Source organism: Chrysemys picta, chromosome 3 (genome assembly GCF_011386835.1).
Source record: "Chrysemys picta bellii isolate R12L10 chromosome 3, ASM1138683v2, whole genome shotgun sequence".
Lineage (NCBI taxonomy): Eukaryota > Metazoa > Chordata > Testudines > Emydidae > Chrysemys > Chrysemys picta.
In genome coordinates, this window is record NC_088793.1 from 209,004,693 (window position 1) to 209,028,140 (window position 23,448).

Genomic DNA, 23,448 nt, shown 5'->3' on the forward strand with positions numbered 1-23,448 from the left:
TGTTCCCCCTCCCCTAACCTCAGTCTACTTGTCTGTCTGTCCTTAGACTGTGAGGTCCTTGGGACAGGGAAAGCTCCCAGTATATTGTGGGAATAAATTGTAAAAGTGACCACTTCATATGCCAGCAGGCCTATTGCTTCCACAAGGCAGGGAACCGATGGACACAAGCTCATCTAATGTGGCATTAGCTGGAAAGATAGCATGAGACAGCCGGGTTGCATTTTGTTTACAGAAGAGCTTGGGAGATGGTTAATCTGTTTTTTGTTTTAATTCTGGATGAGACAATAAGCGATAGTGTCTTAGCCTATTTGGATGGGAGATAGTTGCAAACACACTCTTAAGAATTCACGTGGTGTCCATTGCTGGCTCCATGTAGCATTTAATTCTGTGCACCGTGGAGCAAATTCTTTTTTCTAGGACACCTTGCAACTCCACTGAAGTCAAGAGGTTTGCTCTAGTGTAAGTGCAAGAAGCATTTGGCCCAACATTTCATCAAACGGATTATCCTTAAGCTGACATTGTCCACGAGATGTAATTAACAACCAAGAGCACTGACTCCCAGAGAACACAATTCTTTTTTCTCATCACAGTAGAGAAGAGAAGCTGTCACTGCCCCTCTATCATAGCATATCAAAGTGCAGTGAGAGACAGTCTGAAGGGGACAAGGAGTGAAATTCCCTAAACTGGGAACCTTAATATGGGTTATAGTGTTCCCTGAATGACAATGCAATGGTTACTGCCATGGTCAATGGAATGGTCACAGCTCCTGGCCGTACTGAATTTGCGTACTGAGCAGTAATACAGGATACAAGTTAATGTGTGCATAGATACTAGCAGATGTTTTCAAAACTAATGAGCTCAAATGTTTTTAAATATTTTTATTTGAAAATGGAGCCTACAAATTTAGACTAGAAATAAGGTAGAAATTTTTCACAGTGAGGGTAATTAACCATTGGAACAATTTACCAGAGGCTGTGGTGGGTTCTCCATCACTGGCAATTTTTAAATCAAGACTGGATGTTTTTCTAAAGGATCTGGCCTTGTTCAAAGAGGAATTATTTCAGGGAAGTTCTCTGGTCTGTGTTATGCAGGAAGTCAGACTAGATGGTCACAATGGTCCCTTCTGGCTTTGGACTCTATGAATCAATTACTTGATCTTGCAATATAACTATATTTTAAAAAATTGAAAGCCTTTTTAGCTATTGCTGGGCAGGGCCGGCTCCAGGGTTTTGGCTGCCCCAAGCAGCCAAAAAAAAAAAAAAAAAAAAAAATCCGCGATCTGCGGCGACAATTCGGCGGAAGGTCCTTCGCTCCGAGCGGGAGTGAGGGACCGTCTGCCGAATTGATGCTGAATAGCTGGACCTGCCGCCCCTCTCCGGAGTGGACACATTTAAACTAAACCCCAATGCAGGCAGAGGTAGCAGCACGCAGAGCCTTGCAGGAGAGGGTGAGGAGTTAGAGCAGCAAACGCCCCGTCCATTGAGTCCCCAAGAATTGGGATGAGGGCAACATGCTCCGAATGGCAGGAAAGGAAGATCATGACAGTGGCAATATGGTGCAAAGGCCAGCGTGGGAGCGCTGGGAGATGAGCAGGCCAGATGGGAACTGGCGTGATTTCCCTGGCAGATCTGTCATAACCCGCAGCAGGTCCTACCTGGGGGAGCTAGGACGCGAAGCACCCTTGTGTTCACACCCCACACACCCTGGTCATGATCTTTGTACCAAATATGCCTGGTGAGGTGTCATTTGTAGGCTAATAACTCGCTGGTCAATAATACTCTTGTGTGATTTATTAAGAGCTATGGACGTACCCTGGCGTGACAACTAAACTGTGGTCAAGCCAGGCAGGTCAGGGGGAGCTGCTAAGAGGTCTGCCTAGCTGCAGGAAATCACTTTTGAGTCTCTGACCAGCCCAGTCGTCAGGCAGAGACAACGAAGGTCCATTTGTACATATTAGATAAACAAAGCTATGGAGCTATCAAGCGGGAGAAGAAAGAGTGTGGAGCTCCCTTCACACCAGGCTCCGTCGAGATGATAAAACCATCTCAACGAGCGGCCGTAGCTGTGTCGGTGGGAGAGCATCTCCCGTTGACCTAGTGTTGTGCACATGAGCACTTATGCTGGCAAAACTTGCGTTGCTCCGGGGGTGCTTTTTTCACAGCCCCGAGCAACAAAAGTTTTGCTGGTGTAGGCATGGCCAAAGTCACTGAACTTTGGGAGATAGAAGCAAAGACAGAAGCCACCTTTAGCATCCATCGTGAGACAGACACAAGAGGCCAGAGCTCTTGCATGTTGATGAAGGTGGGCCCTTCAGCCCAGGGGTGGTGGAAGTCTCTGAACTGAACACAGGTGAGAAACTTGCTTAGGCAAAGGTCTTTCACTTAGGCCAAGGGGAGCCGGCAACTGTTACTTCTGTGGAAGGTCCTGACTGCGGGAAAGTCAGCCCTGGCTGGGAAGAAGAATGACTGGTGAGAGAAACCATTCTGAACAAAGCCTGCATCTTGCTGGAGTAAGTTTTAGAAGCGGGTTTTGTTTTGTTTTATTTGTAACTCTTTCTATCTTAATTCCTCGTACTTGAACTCACTGAATCCTAGGCATGTTTTGTTAATAAGACCTTTTCATTGACCATAAACCAACTCACAGTGCCGTGTCTAAAGGGGAGGGTGTATTTACACCCAGTTAAAGATGGGATGTAGTTTTGTCCCTGTACAGGAGCAACAAACCTTATTATTTCTCTGAGCTTCCCAGGGGAGGGCTGGATGCTACAGGGCACACGGTTTGGGGGAAATTCAGGACTAGGAGTGTGCTGAGGCCACCTTGCTGGTCGTAACTATGCTGGTAGAAGCCAGAGGGTGGCTGATGTGTTGGTGGCTGGCTGCTGGACCAGGGCTGCAGCGGTACACAGAGCTACCCACAGGGAGTGACCGGCATGTCACTAGGCTGGGAGCTACAGCAGCAAAGCACTGTGAGGCCCCCAGGGATACAGGACAGGCAGTGACAACCCCTCGCCCCAGTTCGTTCTGGGCCCAGGCACGGCTGGACTAATGGAAAGGGATGCAAGAGGAAACAGACTGTAGATTCCAGATGTGGTGTCCCAGTGGCCGGTGATAAGCTGTGGGGGTGGCTTACAAAAGCTCCCAATTTGCAGTTGATACAATGGGGATGACAGCTGCCCAGGTCTGTCAGCGTGCAGAATACAGCTACCGCCCGTCTGGTAGACATGGTCTGAGATATGGCTCTCCCCGTTTGCCTGCCCATGCCCAGGAGTTTAACACCCACCACCGAAAAGAGCAGAAAACACGTTACCTGAGAACTGAGTTGCTTTCTCAAGGTCGATGCCATCAGCTGTCCACATGCTCTGCGACCTCCATGCGCTAGAACAGAACAGAACAAATCCACTGCAGTAATTGTATTTCTCTAGATCGGAAACAATGTCTAGCTCTCCAGGCTGAGGGGTGAAAAATCAACCAGCTTTAATAATAGATTGGGAGGAATTTGGAATTGTCACCACAGATATTTTCCAGCGACAGTTTGTCGGAATCACATTTGGCATGGCAATGTAACACATCTCTTGTCACTCGTTTAATTACTCTAGAGTCTTTTAAAAATTAAATAAAAACATCTCCACTTGGAGGCCAGGAACAAACAAATAAAATATCCCCGGCTGTTGCATTTTAAGTTGCCGATTGTCTTTGTGTTTCTAAATAAATGGCTCATTTTGAGCAAACCCCCAATAGGTCATTTTATTTTACAACACCATAAGAGCGGCCATACTGGGTCAGATCAATGGTCCATCCAGCCCAGTGTCCTGTCTTCCGACAGTGGCCAATGCCAGGTGCCCCAGAGGGAATGAACAGAACAGGGAATCCTCAAGTGATCCATCCCCTGTCGCTTATTCCCAGCGGCTGGCAAACAGAGGCTAGGGACACCCTCCTTGCCCATCCTGGTTACTACCCATTGATGGATCTATCCTCCATGAATTTATCTAGTTCTTTTTTGAACCCTGTTATAATCTTGGCCTTCATAACATCCATTTTAGGAACTGGGAAGAGAAATTTAACCTTTAAGAATGTAAGGGGATAATAGACATCCATTAGTTACTATGTATCCCATGGAATCTGCCAATTGGATTGGTACCACTTTTTGCTGGTTAACGTTTTAAGAAGAAATGGACCCAGACTACTGCTGTCTCTAGCTGCAGGTGGAAATCATTTTCAGGGCAGCAGCCTTTGTATGTGGCAAAATGTCTGATGCTGAGTCTTTGGAAGACAGCAGCTATACCAGAGCTTCAAGATTAATACTAAAGCCGAGCAAATAATTTTTAGTGAACAACTTATCTCAGGAACATGGTCTCATTTTCTCCTCACATAACATCTTTAAGTGGTTTGTAATTTCCTGGAATTATATTTGTTTTCTGACGTGATTGAGTGTATTATCCTTTTGAATTTTTGACTCTACAAATTGATCTCTAGTATCCCAAACTCAAGCTTATTTATGATTGGCTGGATAAATTCATAGGATTGTTTCCATCCCCTGATTGGATGGGTGCACACACACTTCCAGAATAGCAACGGAAATTTGCTTTCCCCAGATACCTGGGTGAATAAGTGGGGTCACTGCAATGCACTTGCAGAAAGTGAATGTGAAAGAAGCATGGACACAAGTGAAGTAAAATTTGTTTAAAAACATGAATAACGTTCACGGCAGTTTGTTTGCATGGTTAGCCCCGCCCTAGCTGAGTGCCTCAGTTAGCCACACCATAGGAATGATAAAGAACTTAGGGTGAGATTTTCAGTAGACCTTAGTTTAGCCCAAAGCCTGCTCTCACTGAAGTCTAATAGACTGATCTATCAATGGAGCTGGCTGCACCAGAACAAAAATGCATCATGAAAAAATATTCAGAAATAAATTAATTACTGATTCAGTAGCAAATAAGTGATTTGCATTTTTACTTTAACCCCAGCAAGGCTGGGCCCCGTGCTGGAGACCTGGCGGATGACAGGCGACGCACGGGACTTCTGGGCTAACGGGCCTTTAGAATGTGTGGTCAAGCCCTTATTTAATGCCTCCGGTCACCCCTGGGCCCCTCTCCCCCCGGTGAGCGAAGGCAGCTCTCCACGGGATGCAGCCATTGACAGGAGACGGACGGTGGTGTCTGTGCCGATGGCAGCCATCTCCTTCCTAGGCATGGCGGGTGCCCCCAGGGAGCGGCAGCGGGGGCTGGCTTGTCTGATCTCTGCTCACAAACAGGAGTCCAGCGGGAGCCGGATGAACGTGTCTGATCAGCAACATCCCTGCTGCCTCACTGCAGTGTGGGGGAGGCCTGAGAATAGGCTGGCAGCATGTGCAGCCCCCTGTTTCTCCAGCCAGCACTAGAGGGGAGCCAAGGAGAAGAGCCAGTGGGCTTGGTGCTTCTCTGACACAGGCACAAACACACAGAGCCGTCCGTGCATCTGCCTAGCTATAGGGTTTATATTCCCAACCCTCCCTGCGGTATCTGAGCGCCTTGCGTCTGAAAACAGGAGCCAAGAGGTTAGTGGACTTCATGGAGGCTCTGGTTCTTCTCTTTTCAGTGTCAATCCTGACCCTGGGGCAGGGCAGTTTGTCTGTTTGTGGGGGCAGCCAGGGTTTCAGGGATTTTAATTTTGAGCATCACTGAGGGTGTTTTTCTAAAAGATCTGCAGGAACTCAACCATGCTATTCAATTGGATGCAGGAATTAAATGAGGGATTCTTGTGATCCTGTAGTCTGACCTCCTGCAGAATACAGGCCAGAGACCATCTCATTTAATTCCTGCTTCAAGTTCGGGGAGGGGGGGTTGAACTACTGCAGCTCTTTTAGAAAGTAAGACCTAGCTCTGCTGTCGTTATTAATTTATCACCTGTGCGGCGGGTGCCCCAAGACCCTCCTACTATGAGTGACAGGTTTCAGTGGTAGCTGTATTAGTCAGCAAAAAAAAAAAAAAAAAAAAAAAAAAGAGGAGTCCTTGTGGCACCTTACAGACTGACAAATTTATTTGGGCATAAGCTTTCGTGGGCTAGAACCCACTTCATCAGATGTATGAAGTAAAAGATACAAGAGCAGGTATAAATACATGAAAGGATTTGGGTAGCTTTACCAAGTGTTAAGTCAGTCTAACGAGATAAATCTCTTACCACTTCAAAAGTTATTTCTCCTACCTTGGTATCCTGCTGTTAATTGATTTATCTCGTTAGACTGACTTTTTCCAGGCTAAAAGTCTCTGTTATCTCTATTGTTGGCGTTTCTGTAGCAAATTAATTTTTTTTTACGGGGTGGAGTTGCTAGCCCCACGCCCAACCCTCCTCCTTTATCCTGACTTGGGACAGGCAGATGGCCCCAAAGGACCTCTCTGGTGGAGTTCTAACATCAAAACTCAATTTAAAACCATTGTTCACCTAGGCTCAGGTTAGGCCCTATAGTCCTATAGAGGATCTTATTGCCCTGAACTACTTGTCGGCTAATGTAACAGGATAGAGCGTTCTATTGGACACAGAAATAACAGGATAAATAAACAACAACCTTTCTCGACCGATTTAGTTTTAATCCCACGAAAGTCCATTTTGCTACTGATTTAGTTGGGAGCAGGGTCAGGCCATTTGTTTGATAATCTTCTTAGTGTATGCGCAACGTGCTTCAGGATTCATCACTGGATTTGGTCCGCTGGCCAGTGTAGTAAGTGAAGGCAACATAGGGAAGGCCTAATGAAGGCCCAGTATGAGGCCTGAACCAAACTAAAGTAATGGTCAAGGCTTTGCTAGCATAGAAAGCAAAGTTAAGCTGTGAGCAAGAGGCAGGCCCTGCTCACAAAAGCTGGCAAGGAAAGGGCTGATGTTGCAGAAATACATATTCATTTACCATAGTTACAGTATAAACATGGTACCAAGACATACCATACGGGAACATTCCACAGATAACATGGAACAGACCGACCCATCCCAATGACAGGGGCAATAGGGTAAAATGATGGATAGAGTTGTTTTGATCGAACCAACAGGTACAAGGTGCGAGGCGGCACCTTACTGCATAGAGGGGTTGTACCTTACTACGTAGAGGGGTTGCACCTCAATACGTCAGGAGTGATGTGTAACTTGTTTGTACCTGTGTATAAATTAATGGAGATATCCCATCTCCTAGAACTGGAAGGGACCTTGAAAGGTCATAGAGTCCAGCCCCCTGCCTTCAATAGCAGGACCAAGTACTGATTTTTGCCCCAGATCCCTAAGTGGCCCCCTCAAGGATTGAACTCACAACCCTGGGTTTAGCAGGCCAATGCTCAAACCACTGAGCTATCCCTCCCCAGAATGTGTCCCTGGGGTGGTGTCTTTGTCCGGCCACGGGAGCAGTGGAAAGTCCCGCCACTGAGCCGAATCCTTGCCAAGAGGCACTTTTCTCGTAGTATGCCCTGAATTAGGCTCAGAAACCTACAGGGAACTGCAATTGTGTCCGAGATCGCAATAAACCTGGCCGAGGTGCCTTTGTACCTTACTAGACTCTGTGGTCATTGGGGGTTCTCGTTGGGTCTGCTGTGTCAGCTATCTGCGCAGCGCTGGGGCAGCAAACAGAGGGAACACATGCACGCAGCCGAGTGATATCAACAGGAGAAAGCAGAAGCACCACACCGGTAGCCTTTCACAACAGCCAGATCATTAGCTTCCCGGTCCCGGGCCGGGTACTGCTGGGGAGTGTGACGTGAGCGTTGATCCCCGTCTGAACGTTTCTGAGGTGGACTTGTAAGTTAGTTAGGATTCTCCTTTTACCAAGAGTCGTTGAGACCTCATACTCTTATCTTCCATTTTTAACCGAATAAGTTTGAGGCCCAAAGAGGCATCACATACGCAGTGTAGGTGGCTAAGTGCTCCTCCGACATACAAGGATTTGATGTGAGCACATAACTGAGGCCCACAAATTAGAAAGGGGGGGAGTCCCCAGTTCTTTTCTAAATTCAGATGTTCAAGGCGCGTTGACATCTCTCTCGAAAGCATGGTTCTGCTGCGTTTTGCCAAGCAAGTGCTCCCATATGTACAGATGCGCACCACGATCTCTAGTCCACTCTGGCTATTCCTGGACTCTAGGAGAGAGCATTGTTCTTCGCTGGCCTTCATTTATTTCTCAAATCTCAATGTCCCTCCCTTCCCCCGCCAAGAAAAAAGGGCTGGGGGATTAAGGAACTAGACATTTAATAATTTACAATATGGCTTAAATAAAGTGGCTGATGATGACGATGATTAGCAGCAGCAACCGGTATTTCTGTAACTGCTCGAGACTCCAGCCAAGCTAAGATCCCCACCCCCGAGATCAGGGCCCTCATGTGCTAGGTGCTGCACATAGATATAGTAAGAGACAGTCCCCGCCACCACCAGTTTAGCGTGTGACTCGTTGAGCCAGAGCGAGGGTGGAAGAAGTTTGAGGATCCCCCTTTCGCTGGTGGAGAGTAAGACCCAGATTCTCCAGGGTACTGAGGCAGCTGCCACGGAAATCAATCATTGATTTCAATGGGAGTTAGGCACCTAAATACCTGTGAGGATCTGGCATGAGTGACTTGCCCCGTTCTCGCCAGCACTGGAATGCGTATCCAGGTCTTCTGACTCCCATTGTAGTGCACTAGTCACAGGACCTCTTTCCTCAGTTTATTTAAAATGGAATCTGGTGTAACACCTCATGGTGAGCACGCAAGGTAACTAGTAGCTAGACTCAATCACACGCCATTAGCTTCTAGACTCGGGCTGCTCTGAACTTGCAGACCTCGTGATACACGCATGGGTTTCCCCCTTGAAATTCTGCCTTTAAGAGCCAACGTTCAGTGTCATTTTTAGTCGCAATCTTAATGAGCTGGTAATTAACTATTAAACCTTAATTGGCAGCAAATTGCAAGGGTAACAAACAGAATGATTTCAGTTATTTGATTTGCACATCGGCAAACCCTCTGGAAAGCCTCGCTGTTGAATTAGCGCCAGCCTGGCTGTTGAGTCAAAAAACTCTTTTTCTTAACTACATTTGAAAGCTACACCTGTTGTGCTGCCAGCTACAAACTATTCAGAAGATAAAAGGCTCTGAATCTAGTCAATCCCCCTGCACCACCACTATCCGTCTGCATGGAGACTGACAGAGATAAGGATACAATTTAAAAGAATGACTAAGTGGGCCTATTAAAAAGCACACACGTCATGCTCATGACTTCAGAAATCTTACCTGGAGGCTCTCTTGTCTGATGTAGTTTTCACTCATGTCAATTAACTCAGGGGTTTGACTAATAACTAAATATGGAATGCTGTAAGGCCGGCTTCTGGAAAGATGAAAAACAGCCCATGATAGAATCAGCTGGATTGTCTTTTCTGCCTATGGTTTGTTCTGTAGAAGCTTTACCCCACATGACCTTGGCTCTCAAAATGAACTAATACAGTGATAGACCTCAAAGGATCCTTCATTCCCAACTGCGAGGCTCTTTGAAGGTTATTGAGAGACAGTTCTCTTCAGTTCTCTCCAGGTCATTAACAGAACTACCCAAACTCCCAGAATATTCCCAATGCCCAGAATCCCAGCGCTTGTTAGCAACTTAAATAGACTTAAATCCCCAGGTTTTCCAAGCATGGGCTTTTAGCAGAGTGGCTTCCATTAACAACCATAAGTCCGAGTAAAGCTGCCCCTTGCCGATGAGTCCCTGCAGAGCTCAAGTGAACAGGGCGTTGATACAATGCCGCCAAGAGGGGCTGTGCTAACTCACAAACTTCCGGTGCCCTGAACCCAGAGCTTCAAGGCAGGTTTATGGACACACAGGCTGAGATTTTAAAGCCCCTAAGGGATTTGGAACCCAATTCCCATTCAAATCGATGAGACCTGGGCATCCAAAGTCCTTACCTGGCTCTTTGAAACCTCAGTCACATTCATGGACAGCTCGGCGAGAACTAAACCACAAAACCCTCCTCCACTTTCCCCAGGCGTGGCTCATACCTGTCTGCTCTGGAGAGGAGAACATGGTGTTTCTGTGTCAATGGGGAAGGAGCTGGCACTACAGGGGAACACTTTGAAGGCCCTCGGGGATGTACCTACTCTGAACCTGCAAGGCACGGTAAGGGCTGGCAGAGCCCAGAGGAGATCGTTTGGGTGGCCCACAGGCTGGAGGTGTCAGAGCTGACACCCAGCTAAGCACAAGCAAGTCTCTCTCTCGCTGGATGCAGGGTGGGGGTAACAAGGCAACTCACAGCCTGGGTACCCAGAGAGTCATCACAGTGAGCGCTCTCACACAGCGCTACCCAGGCACCCATCCAGCTCTTTCAAACCGACCCTTTCCTGAGCAGAGGTTGCTAATGGCACCACACTGGGTGGTGGGTTCGAGATGTGGACAGACATTTAATCATGGTCTGATCAGTCCTGAGAGCCAGTGGCTGTTCTGCCATTAACTCCAGTGGGGGCAGGACAGGGGCTGAAGCAGGTGGGGACGACAGAGCATGTTTGTACTTGTGACAAAACCAAGATTTAAACCCCTGTCCCAACAGGGAAGGGCAGGAAACGAACGTAGCGTTCCTGAGATCTGGCTCATTTCTAGTTTGCGGGGGAGGGATAGCTCACTGGTTTGAGCATTGGCCTGCTAAACCCTGGGTTGTGAGTTCAATTCTTGAGGGGGCCAATTAGGGATCTGGGGCAAAATCAGTACTTGGTCCTGCTAATGAAGGCAGGGGGCTGGACTTGATGACCTTTCAGGGTCCCTTCCAGTTCTATGAGATATATGGAGATATACCTAAGAATAGAATTGTCAAAGGGTGTTATTGGTCTTTAACTTTATATATTTACTTTGTTGGGGTGTTATATATATAGATCTCTCTCTCCATATGAACGTGTAGAAATGATGTATGGTGAATTGCTGAGTACAATTTCCAGAGGGAAATTGACATGGACAGTAAAAATCATGGAAGGGACCTCAGGAGATCATCTACTCCAACCCCCTGTTCAAAGCAGGACCAATCCCCAACTAAATCATCCCAACAAAGGCTTTGTCAAGCCTGACCTTAAAACCTCTAAGGATGGAGATTCCACCACCTCCCTAGGTAACCCATTCCAGTGCTTCACCACCCTCCTAGTGAAATAGTGTTTCCTAATATCCAACCTAGACCTCCCCCACTGCAACTTGAGACCATTACTCCTTGTTCTGTCATCTGCCACCACTAAGAACAGCCGAGCTCCATCCTCTTTGGAACCCCCTTTCAGGTAGTTGAAAACAGCTATCAAATCCCCCCTCATTCTTCTCTTTTGCAGACTAAACAATCCCAATTCCCTAGCCTCTCCTCATAAATCATGTGCTCCAGCCCCCTAATCATTTTTGTTGCCCTCCGCTGGACTCTTTCCAATTTTTCCATCCAACAAACAACAGCCCATTAAACCGACCTTCTACTTCTACAAACGGAGGAAATTACGTCCCTCGGTCTCTGCAATTACTGAGAAACCACCACACGTTCTGGAATACCAGGTATTTGCCCTCTCTGTCGCTCCCCACCATGACATCCCAAAGTGACTGGCCTTCGGGCCATTGGGACAGAGAGGGTCCCAGTTAAGGCATGCAGCATCTCTGTTGTGTCTGTGAACTGGCCTTAGCACTCTGATTTCACTGACTTGGACCTGGACAAACGCAGCCTGATTGAGAGATTATGGCACCGGTGGGGCTGGGGCCGACTTTTTAGGATGGGGTTTTCAAAGGCTCCCTGGGTAGAGCTGGTGAGAAGTCTCTCCCCCCGCCCCGCATCAGACAATGGCGTCCTGTCAGCACTGACGGGCTTATGCAAACCTGCAGGGTGGACGAATGATCCACTGGGAAGGGGTTTCAGATCCCGCAGGGAAAGAGCCAGCGCCACAGAACAGCCTGCCGGTTCGGGACCTTGCCTGGTATGTGGGAGACCCACCTGCCTGCTTTGGAGCAGGGCCGTGACCCTGAGTCCGGCAGTTCCCCAGTCACTGGCGCTGTTCCCCTCTGTGTCCATCGTTAAATAGACGTTGGCAGCAAGCAAGGTTGTCTCTCCAGCCCAGCCGTTAGGGCCCAGGAGATGCTACAGGCTCAAGCTCCTGAAGTAGTTCAGGGGTTGCCCCTGGGTCCCCCCATCCCTGGTCAGTGCCCTGCCAGCAAGCTGTTGGCTACTCTGGGCAGAGGAGAACTCGCTCTAGCTCTGCTTTCCAGGGAAAGTTTCAGAAGTTCCTGGCTTCATTCCAGATCAAAACAAACACCCCTTGGGAAAGCCAGTCTGTTCCCAAACCAAACAGAATGCTTTTCTGCCTCGCCCTAGCCTAAGTAAGATGAGGGGAGTAGGATGCCCCAAAGCCATTGGATTTTAATAGGATCTGGGTGCCTAACTCCCTTCGGCGCCTTTGAAAATCCCAGATGTTAGTCAGATGAAGTAAAAGGTGAAGAAAGATCAAGTCCTGTGGGCTAGATCCTCAGCTGGTGTAGCATTACTGATGTTAATGGGGCGATGCTGATTTATACCAGACTGTATCTGGCCCTGTATAGCTGCATAGTGCCCTTTTCACATGGGCTCTCAGAACATTTGATGTGTTCTGAGCGAAGACAAAAGGAAACGGTAATGCCAAATTTGAGAACAAGACCAAGTGAAGCAGTGGTGTCCAGTGGGGCGGGAAGGGTCAGGATACATGGAAGACTCAGTCCCCACGGCAAAGGGACAGAGAAAAAGCGAAGAACGGCAGAACAGCTACGTCAGGAGTGAGGCAGAAGAGACGTGATGTAGAGAGCACTGCAGATGGTGCAAGTTTAAATCAGCTTCGGAATGTGAGAATGTTAAAAATTAAGAAGAAAACCAAGAAAATGTTACACTCTAAGCTGAAGGCTCTTCTGAGGCAACCACTGAGGGACCCAGCACAATGGGTTGAGCTTTTCAGCACAGCCAGCTATAGCCCCGTGAAAACAACAAGGAGTCCGCTGGCACCTTGAAGACTAACAGATTTATTTGGGCATAAACTTTCGTGGGTAAAAAACCCACATGGAGACTCCAGGCATCTGAAGAAGTGGGGTTTTTACGCACGAAAGCTTATGTCCAAATAATTCTGTTAGTCTTTAAGGTGCCACCTCGTTGTTTTTGTGGATGCAGACTAACCCGGCTGCCCCTCTAAACTCTACCCCGGGGGGGAGAGGGGGGTCAATGGGTAAACTTCTGCCGACTTCAATAGGGCCAGTGCTGAGCCCTTGGGAAACCCCACAGATAATGCTGCTGGCATGAAGGGCATTTTAGAAAGGATTTGCAGGTCACTGTTAGGCTCTGTTCTGAAATATTTATACTACACAGGCATACATCACGACCGGCTACAAAGAAAGTGTTGTAAACAAATCCCCTGTGGTGTCGGAGCTTTAATTAGGCAATGATTTATGTCATTAGGATATGGATTCACTTAGCATCGATTGGCCCACCATGGCAAGGTACTGTGCACCTCCTGACGCACCCTCAGCCTCTATTGATTTCAGTGCATCCAACAGAGTGTGCATAATTCTTCATCTTCAGTGGGCGATTTACAATCTCACCTTCCCAGGCAAGTCTCTCAGGGGCACACTAAAGGACAATTCCCACGTGGGAGGCGTGTTTGTGAGATAGTCAAGTAGTTCTGCTGCCCGTCCTGCAAGCGAAGGTACCACGGGCCGGGATAGAATATCATTGGCTTAGAAGGACTCCGTGAACAGTCTCTCACTGGGCTGAGCATAGGCAGGCTTCGGAGGCTGTATTTTGGTTAAAGTTTTGGCAGTTTTTACTGTTGTGTTTTGCTTGTCCAATGGCAACCCCAAAACAGTCTCAGAAAACTGCCCACAACGTCTCTTGTTGGCATCTATAAACCGCCCATGGGAATCACTTTGTGCGGGAACTGGAAATCCAGAGTTAAGAGAGAAGCTCTTGAGTATTGTTTACGTGATGAACCTTGATGTGGATGGAGCAGAGACTAGCCGTGGAGTCTGAGTGCACCAAGATAATTGTGCTGTGATTGGAAAGAACTCTCTTGCCAGTGTGCCCAATGAACCAAGGAAGGCCTTAAAAACAAGACAGTAAGATGACAAGGTGTCACTTCACCCTGGGCAGCAACAGGAAATTGGAAACATTCAATTTTCCGTGGCTGGAGTCTGCCACTCTTACTCACTCCGAGCAGTTTCACAAGTTGTCCAACTCCAGATAGGGCTAATTCAATGTGCTCTAACATGGGCCTACCTGACAAATCCATCCAGGAGCTGTCCCACTGAACCCAATGGAAGGGCTCAAGGAGTAAAACACTGCTCAGGTAAGGCAGAAGACTCTCCCCCAAAGAAAGCCTCCCTCGATAGCTTTATTCAACCAGCCTCCCGCTAAACCTGAAAAGTCTTGATTATTCCACATTTCTCCCTGGCTTTGCTTCTTCACTGTTTCTCTTTGCTCCTGGGTATTCGTAAGAGGCCATTGAAAATGAACTTTCACTTCAAAGCGATCTAGTTAACACAGGTCTGAAATTCTTCCAAGTGCTACTTCTAGCCCCAGAAGCAACAATGAATGTCACCATTGGTTCTTACATTCTCCGGGGACCAGGATTCAGCTGAAAACCTAGGGCTTGTGTACACTACAAAGCCATGCCTGGTATGGCTATGGAGACACAGCGCATGCTGGCCAAACAGCCCAAAGAACATACGCTATGTTGACAAAAGAACTCTGTTGTTCGTCTAGTTACATGCACATGGGGATGGAGGAGATGCGGCCGAATTTGCCAGCAGCGCTATGTGGGTTAAGGGATGTGATTTTTTCCTATACGTCTCACTGACATAACTATGCTTGCAAAACCAAGCCCTAGATGCCACAGATAATTTACTCCAGTGGGGAAATGCTAATGTACTTTGAAATTAAATTAATTAATGAGATGTAAAACAAAACCATAAATGATTAACACAGTTATTCATGAAAGAGGCATTTTCATACCCAGTGCTCAGCCAGTGAAATATACGAGTCAATAATCCCTGAGCCGAAGTAAAATTCCAACCGCAATCCAAGCCGAATGCGGTGGAATTTATTTAGGATATTACCACTGTTGCTATTTGGGTCAGGAGAAATAATCATTCGTTCACGTATTCATTTAGAAATACTTTCGTTTATTCCCATTTCCATGTAATTGGCACCATTTATCTGAAAAAGTCCCCACCACCCATTTGCACTGGTATATGAAAAGCAAACAGGTCTCCTTCAGCTACTTGGAAAGAGCATCAGTTGACAACATTTCATGCACTGTGGTTTCATGCTTGGGTAGCCTGGATGTGTGAGATGTTCTGAAATCCTGTTGTCACTGCTGGCTCCCTGCAGATAATGAGCTCAGGCTATGACAGTGCTAAGTACTGTGACCTGGGGCCCTCCAGAGGCATGGTTCTCAAGGTACTGCATTTGTGATTCAACATGACATGTGCATCTCCTTGCACCATGTCCCATCAGATTACACCAATGCTTGCAAATCAGAAAGTGTCACAAGTGTTAACACACCGCTCCCTCCCCACAACCTGCTGAACATAAGGCCGAAGCCACCACAAGATGCGTGTCCCTGTAGTGTTCACAGGAGGAAGAATGTAACAAAATAATCACTTTGCTTCATGTTGCACCTTCTGTCTGAGGTTCTGCAAACCAGAGATGAGGAGTCATTCACTTTCACCAATACCCCTGCCAGGGGAGTTTAATGCCCCATTTCACGGATGGGAGAAGTGAGGTACAGAGAGGGGAAGTCATTTGCAACAGGTCACACCAGGAGTCAGCGGCACTGCTGGGAATGCAGTGATTATTGTTCGTTAGATGCCATCACTTAGGTATATGGAACCACTCTCCAGAAACCTTCTGGAGCAGGAAGGAGCTTGTTCTCCTCCAGGCATGCAGACGGCTTACTCACTGGTAGTTGGAGCTCAGTGGACATTGCTGAGGCAGTGCTGTGGATCTGATACGAATGGCCAGGAGAGAGGGGAGTCCTGAAAGTTGTGAGAGGCAGACTCGGCGCGATGGCTGATGGCAGTGGACTCCAGAGCTGCTCGGAGAATGCCCTGGAGCCAGCCCCAGCAAGATCAGACCTGGCTGGGTTTCATTGCCCAGAGTGTTCCTGGGATGAGGGAAAGGGATGGTCTGTGAGACAGACCCTCTAGTGACACGCCCTGGCTGTGGGGAGAGGCTGGTGCATGCAAGTGTCAGGCTAGCAGTGTTATTACTTGCTTAGATCCTGTGGGAGAGGCCTGCAGGCCCTGAGCTTTGTCCCCAGGACTGCCTGGGGCGAGGAATTGGGACACTAGATTGTTTAGGGTTCAGCGGTGAGAACTGTGACCTTGGAGCCTGGGCCGGCAGCCAGTACAGACTCCTGGTACCAGGCACACTCATCAGTTTGCTCCTCAGGGTGCTGTTGTGCAAACGTCTTTAGTTTGTGAGTGACCGTCCGAGTCAGGCCAAAGTACAGCAGCTAGACTTGAGGTGACCGTGTTCTCCTGCCTCCCTCGTCCCCTGCTTACAGCACGGGACCAGTCTCTCCAGTGAGGTGCGCGCACATTCACCATCGCCTCGATGAGCCTCAGGAGCCGAATTCCCCAGCTGTCATTGTCCTAGTGTAGTCCCCACTTCCACGCTCCCGACAGCGGGTTGGTGTGTCCGTGGACATCCGCCACCGGGCTTGGCCTCACGTGTGACCTGCAGGCTACTTCACCTCAGCTTGTAACTCGTTCCGCTCCCGCTCTGAGCCTGGCGTTGCTCGGTTCCTGGTCTCTAGAGCCCTACACTGACACCCCACTGCTCGGATTCGTTTATGTGCAATGGACTGGCTTATTTCAAAAATGCTGCTCCATGAGATTCCCCCCACACTCCCCAACGGTTTCCTGTGTCTTTGAAAGAGTCTTTCAGGAGCTGCTGCGTTAGCTCACTTACGCAGGCAGGATTTCCATCTGATTAGTTTTTAAAATGCTGGTTTTGCAAAACTCTCCAATATGATTATTAAAAAACAACAACAACGCATCTCTTATATATGGACGAGAAAATACACTATCCAGAAGGGAGGAGAATACTTTACACAACAAGGTAAATACCCCTTTAAAGTCAACCCCCTGTAATCTACTCGTAAGCTATTTAAAAACCAGCACTGATAAGTTATGTGCCACCTCAACAAAAGCTAAGTACGGAGGGGCTGCAGTGCTGACTCACATGTGATATTTCTACCTCCCGCTCAGATGCCCATAGATAGCCGGGGTGAGCCATAACTGAGCACATCCAGACAGTTCTAGACGTAGAACCTGCAAGAATCGCCCCCGGGCTGGTTGGGGCTCTAAGCCTCAGCCTGCAGCAGTGATGTCCTGCCCCTGCAGTGTTCACATTGCCCTACAAATCCATTGCGGCAGCTCCGCCAGCACAAAGGAGACGTACACCGCAGTGCTTTGCCAGTGGGGAATTTCCCTGCATCGCAGGCGGCTCTGCCAGGCATAGAGCTCATGCCAGGGTGCTGCTCCTCCAGCCTGGAAGCAGCATGGTGAGAGCTCTGTCGCACTCCGGCTATTCCTGCCTGCCACCATGGCCCCGAGGTTCATGGGCAGCTGGGTGCAAGTCAGTGCAACCCCCCAAGATGCTCTAACTCACAGCCGGGGTTGGGATGGCAAAGTCTCACACAGGGTCTGGTGCTGAGCAGAGCTCAAAGGCAGCAGTGACTCGGGGCCCTGGTCACTGGTGCGGATGCCATGTCTGCGTGAGTGCCGGGCGATTACACATTACTACCCTTGTAACAGCTGCAGCACGCACTACCCAGATGCTGGCCCACCTTCATGGCCAGCGTGGACCGAGCAGGAGGTCACCCTTGCACCTTCCCTGGTGGGATTTCTAGCACGGCTGCTACTCAAACTTGCCAGTGATTGAATCCCCCAGTCCCTCCAGACCAGCAGCACAGGACAGAAGTAGTTCCTGGTTCCTGGACAGGGCATTAGGGGGAAAGGGTCCTTGTTCTCCCTCTTGTGTGGGCTAGTACAGACGCTCTCCAGTCCCAATCTCTAATAACGCATTTTCAGAGTCAGGATGAATAGAGAGCAGTTGGGGAATTGCCTTATTTTTTACACCATCCCTGGATGCGAACTGTCCCATCTCTCCAGGATGCTGTGGGACCCGGCAGGACCAGTCAGCATTGGCCACGTCAGTCTCAAATACCCAAATTCACAAAACATTTTGGTGTCACTGAATCTGTATTTTTCACAGAAGTGTCACCCAGGTCCAGCAAATACACAACCAGGAAGAAAGCCATTCGACTGCTAAGAGGGAAGCTAGGTCGCACATTCCAGGTACAGAAGATCCTTGTATTTGGGCTAGAGTTGAACATGGAAGAGCTGTGAAAAAACCCGTTAGAGTTAACAATAGGGTTGTGTAAAAAAAATAAACTAACAAAGGAATGTGGCATCGAGCCATCTTGGGGACCCTGCAGGTACATAGTGGGAACAAGTCTAGAGACATACATGGAGTCACACAGAGTTTAGGTGTCCTGGGGCAGGTTCATTCACTATTGTGATGTCGATGTTTTTGTTACATAAAAGCAATTCACTGAAACCTGGGATCCTGCATTACGAATGGTTTGTTTTTTCTGTAGCACCAGCGAGTGTCATTTACTGAGTTTTGCAGATATATATTTTGGGCGGTTTCTCGTGCATCCCAACAACAATATAATACGTTCAGGGTTTGCTGCTTCGTCTGCATTCTGCTCAAATAAGAAACGGGGGAGGAGAGGAGGGGGGAGTATTAAAAAGGGCTGTGCTTTCAATCCTGATTTATAGACCAGATCCTGCACTCACGACAGTAAATAGGATTCCCACTGAATTCAATAGGAAGAGCTGATTAAAAAAAAAAAATTGGGGAGAGGGGGTTTTTTTTTTTTTAGATGTTGGATTTTTTTCAATTTTCATCTGGCTCTATATAACCCACAAAATATTTCATGAACTCCTTTTATTTAGGGGGAGGTGGAGGACTGAAAATCAACATTTCAAAAGAACATTGACTCAAACCAATCAAAATTGCTCTTTGAACGGGCGCTGGATCAGGTCCCATATGCATGCTGTGCCTTGTGAGTGTTCAGATGGTGGTATGGGGGTAGGTGCTACCGCATGACCGAATGCTTTGTCTCATTCTAGGTGTTCTGCAGAGCCTTGGCTTTTCTATGGACTATGATGCATTGTGTGTTTCAAAACGAAGCGTCTAGATTCTTTTAAATGAATTGTAAAATACACATAAAAAGGAGTGCATCACTCAAAGCCAGAGTCATCTCCCTTCTGAGCATACTTATGACTGATTTTCTTTTTTACTAATATTGGGGCTTTGAACAAAGTGACAGCTGCACTTAACTACAAATGATTAGTCATTCTTAAAAACAGTCCTTACTTTTGTATCATCTTGCCAATTTCCAGATGTTTTCAGGAGGGTTTTTGTGTTTCAGCAAAAAGAGGATGGATGCTTGGAACCACTTGAAATGAAACTGCATTTTTAAAAGAATAGAAAAGCATCAGAAGCAGATGTTCATGTTCAGCGTAGGGAGAGCAGAACACAGGAACCAAGGGCTTACAAGTAGCTTTGGCATGTCCTTGCCACGGGACTGTGCATATCCCTGCAGCTCTCCTCAACCGACTGGACTTTCTATCCTCTTAAAATAAGAGGAAAATAAAAAAATTAAAAAAAAACCCAAACAAACCACACCCACCAAAAGGAAAAATGAATTACAGTGAGAATCTACATCTTCACAGCAGAGGAAGGTCTGATCTCTTGATTTCCCTCGTTTAGGTGCATTGTAATTGACATTTCTCTGCTCCATGATAAATCTGAACAATCTGCATCCTTCCCCGGCCAGGGGAGGAAGTGATCTGTCCCCTCCCAGGAAGCTGTCCCATGGCTTTGAACATTCATCGCTTGAAATATCACTGCCCCGTGCAGCACAGAAGAGGGCCTTTCCAGAGATCCTTTGTGGTAGGTATTCTGCTGCCAGAGCCTATCACAGCAGTATCTAAAGTTAAGAATGAACTTAGATATGGCTTAGAGCAGAGCAATCTTCCCTGACAAATCACCTGAAAACGGAGCTATGGTTCAGATGATTTAGAGAAATTATTGGATCATATACATTATTTAATGAAAAGAGGTTTAGAAAACCTGGCCTATGAGTAGGCGTGGCAGATTTTTTTTAAATGATTTCAATGGATAATACCATTATTTAAGCATATTTTAATTTTTTATCAATTTAAATGCACAGTTGAGCAAAATTAAGCATTAAGCATTTTTGCTATTTTTATCTATTGACATTTTCACAGGCCTGGGAAATTAGGGGGGTGGGGGGACATCAGACAGTAACGATTTAATGACTGTAGATATTGAGATTCAATAAGTTACAGTTTTAACCGTCAAAATACAAATTGCCAGCATCACATGCCAAAATATACAAAGTAAATATCCTGTAATCAAACTCTAGTAAGTTCTCAAGCAGCATTTTTTTTTACTTTGTTAATATGTACATTTCAATTATTATCGATGGAAATATTTTTTTTAATCCATGTGTGTGTGGATGGTGAAATGTTTACCAACATTTACCAATAAAAGTATAATTCTTCCAGGCCTACCTATGAGGAAAGGTTAAATGAACTGGGAGTGTTTATAGTGGACTGGGGGGGGGGGGTGCTCTGATAACAGTCTTCAAATAAATAAAAGGTTGTTATAAAGAGGGTGGTGATCAATAGTTCTCCATGGTCACTGAGGATAGGACAAGAGACAATCAAGTTTGCAGCAAGGCAGATTTAGGCTGGCTATCAGGAAAAACTTCCTAACTCTCAGGGTCGTTAAGCTCAGGAATCGGTTACCGAGGGAGGCTGTGGAATCTCCGTCACTGGAGGTTTTTAAGAACCGGTTGGACAAACACCTGTCAGGGCGGGTCTAGGGATACTTGGTCCTGCCTCAGCACGAGGGGCTGGACTAGCTGAGCTCTCGAGGACCCCTCCAGCTCTAGGATTTATTTTATAATCACCCAGAGTGAAATTCATCTCTGTGCCTGCACAAGGCATAGGCAAGTCTCAGGTCACACAGGAGGAGCCCTGGAAATACATAGCTAGAAATGGAGGGAGATGGGCCAAGAAGGCTGCATTGTACCACACCCACCTCAGTGCCGAACAATGCCAGCCTGCTGCTCCATAGCCACGTGGGGCAACCCCCAGGCTCCAGCTGGTTCCTCCTATGCTTTCTAAGGGGGCTGGCAGCTGAATTTAGGCCCCCGTGGGAGCCGGCGCTGTGAAATTCAGCCGTGCCTTGTGTTGCGGGAGTCAAGCTCAGAGCAGTAACACATCTTAAAAAGAAGTGAACTCCTGGGAAAACCAGTCACAGCACTAAGTAGCCTCAAAGGCCTCTCCTCCCCTTCCTCCATGGTTGGTTTACAGCTAAGACCAAACAGCTACGTTAAGAAGAAGTAAAGAAATGGATATAATTGGGTAAGGCAGGACCCTTTGCTGCCAGCTTGTGATAGCAAAGGGTGAGACCCTCATAATGACACTGGGTGTTCAGTGCCTCCTTCAGGATGCTAAATGTCTTTAATAATCAACGGGATTCCTATTAAGTTCATCTAGATCCTAACCATAGACCCATTCTTTATCCCTCCTTTCCTCCCCTAAAAAATAGCGGAAGAATCCACCAATATTCTCATCTGAAACACGACTCAAGTTAAATAAAGCTGACAACAACGTACAGGAATTTTTCCCACAGAGAGATGAGACCCAATTCCACGATGCCGGGATTGATGCAGAAAATTCTCTCATTGATGTTATTTGTTCGTATGTGTTTTAACTCATCTTATCTTTGAAAAATGAGCCTTGAGCCCAATGGGCAGTAGATCGTTTCAAATAATAATTGCTGATGCTGCTGGAAAATATCAGCCGTTTGCTTCATTCCTATTGCATTGTTCCTACATAAAAGTGGAGTTCTTTCGAGGTTTGTAACAGACAGGAGAGCAGAACTCTGTGGAACCTGCAGGATTCTGTTCCCAAGGAGCTGTACGAATGGAAGCCCCCACAGTTTGGCGTTTAAGGCCCACAGCCACCGCAGGTTTGCTTGGAGATTCAAGTTAGATTGTCTCAAACATTAAAGTGGAACATCTCCCCCTCCTTGCATATGGGCCCCCTCCACCCCAGGGGTCCTGCTGAAGAAATGTGTGAGGGAAGAGTAGTAGGGGAGAGTAGCTTTCCATCATTTACTATAAGTGAGATGAAATATATTCCAGCCCATAATGAGGGTGGTTACTGACCTGAAGAGTTTATACCTTAGGGGCCAAGCTGGCTACTGAGTGTAGTATCCACTACCATGAGTGAGCATTAAGCATGTGCTTTGCTGAACTGGGTCCATGAAGAAAAGACTAGACTAATCTCTTGTCAAAAGTAACATGTCTAAAGATGTCTGAATCAGAACTGGAATTCCCACAGCACACGAGCCCTCAACCACGCTATGGCTGGTTATAATAGAGCCCTCTCTGGGGGTGGGGAGGAATCAAATCTTGCTTTTATCTTTCTGGCAAACTGCACACTGGCTGCAGCAAGCTGCTACTCAGCACAGGCCAACCAGAGTTTCAGAAAATCGGCATGAAAACCAATTTGCAATGGAGAAACAAAAGTGATCTTGTCAGCAATATCACAGAGTGTTCCAACAAAGCCCATTTCAATAGGCTTAGCAGGAGCTATATATGGAAATAGGGTTGTAAGAACCCCACTTAAAAGACAACAGATATTATCATTTGCCTGGCAACACAAATAAAGTGCTATTTGCATTACTCAAAATTCAGCGTGCATGCATAGTTCAGTTGATTTGCTGTTCAGGAAGTACTTGTTCCAAATGGTGACCATTATAAGACATTTGAACATGCCCTTCTGTAACATCTACACACAGATAAGGAGGCATTGAATTCTTTCCATTCCATTGTGGTTTTAAATGCCCAATTAATTGCCAATGAGGGTGACGGAGATTCCTGTCTATTCAAGGCAGAATCTCGATTTGGATTTGAAGTACAGTGTATTGTCTAGAGTGGATTCTCAGTATTAGACCAGGCAAAGAGGTGATTGTCTGCTTCATTGGTTTACTTGCCCTTGAGAAGATACATTTGGCTGCAAATTGCATGAAGCCCCAACCTACTGGCTTTGTAAACACAATTCTGAAGAAACCCAGAACTTGTGCGGTGGCCCATGGTCTGAAAAATCCTGGCTTGTCTTTCTGAAGGGGCCTGATTTCTCTAGTGGGTTGGCTCACAATGGCATGGAGTCAGCACTTCCTTAATTTTAAGCACTTACATGAGACTTAATCCTGTGGCTGGAGTTAAGAACATCTCTAAATTCTTTGCTAAACTGGGGCCTGTGGCAGCGTGTGAGTAGCTGCAGGTTGAGTCACCAGGCTGGACACTTGGTGAGCGTTCCCACACGGGGCAAATGAG

General features: G+C 47.1%; 1 protein-coding gene across 1 annotated transcript in view; it reads right to left on the reverse strand.

Moving 5' to 3' along the window:
* Positions 1-23,448, reverse strand: part of MRPS5 (mitochondrial ribosomal protein S5) — a 280,021-nt gene that overhangs the window by 187,829 nt on the left and 68,744 nt on the right. Inside the window, exon 2 of the mRNA XM_005293563.5 lies at positions 3,307-3,374. Within this exon, the coding sequence (XP_005293620.2) occupies positions 3,307-3,374 (68 nt within the window). The remainder of the gene's footprint in view (positions 1-3,306; positions 3,375-23,448) is intronic.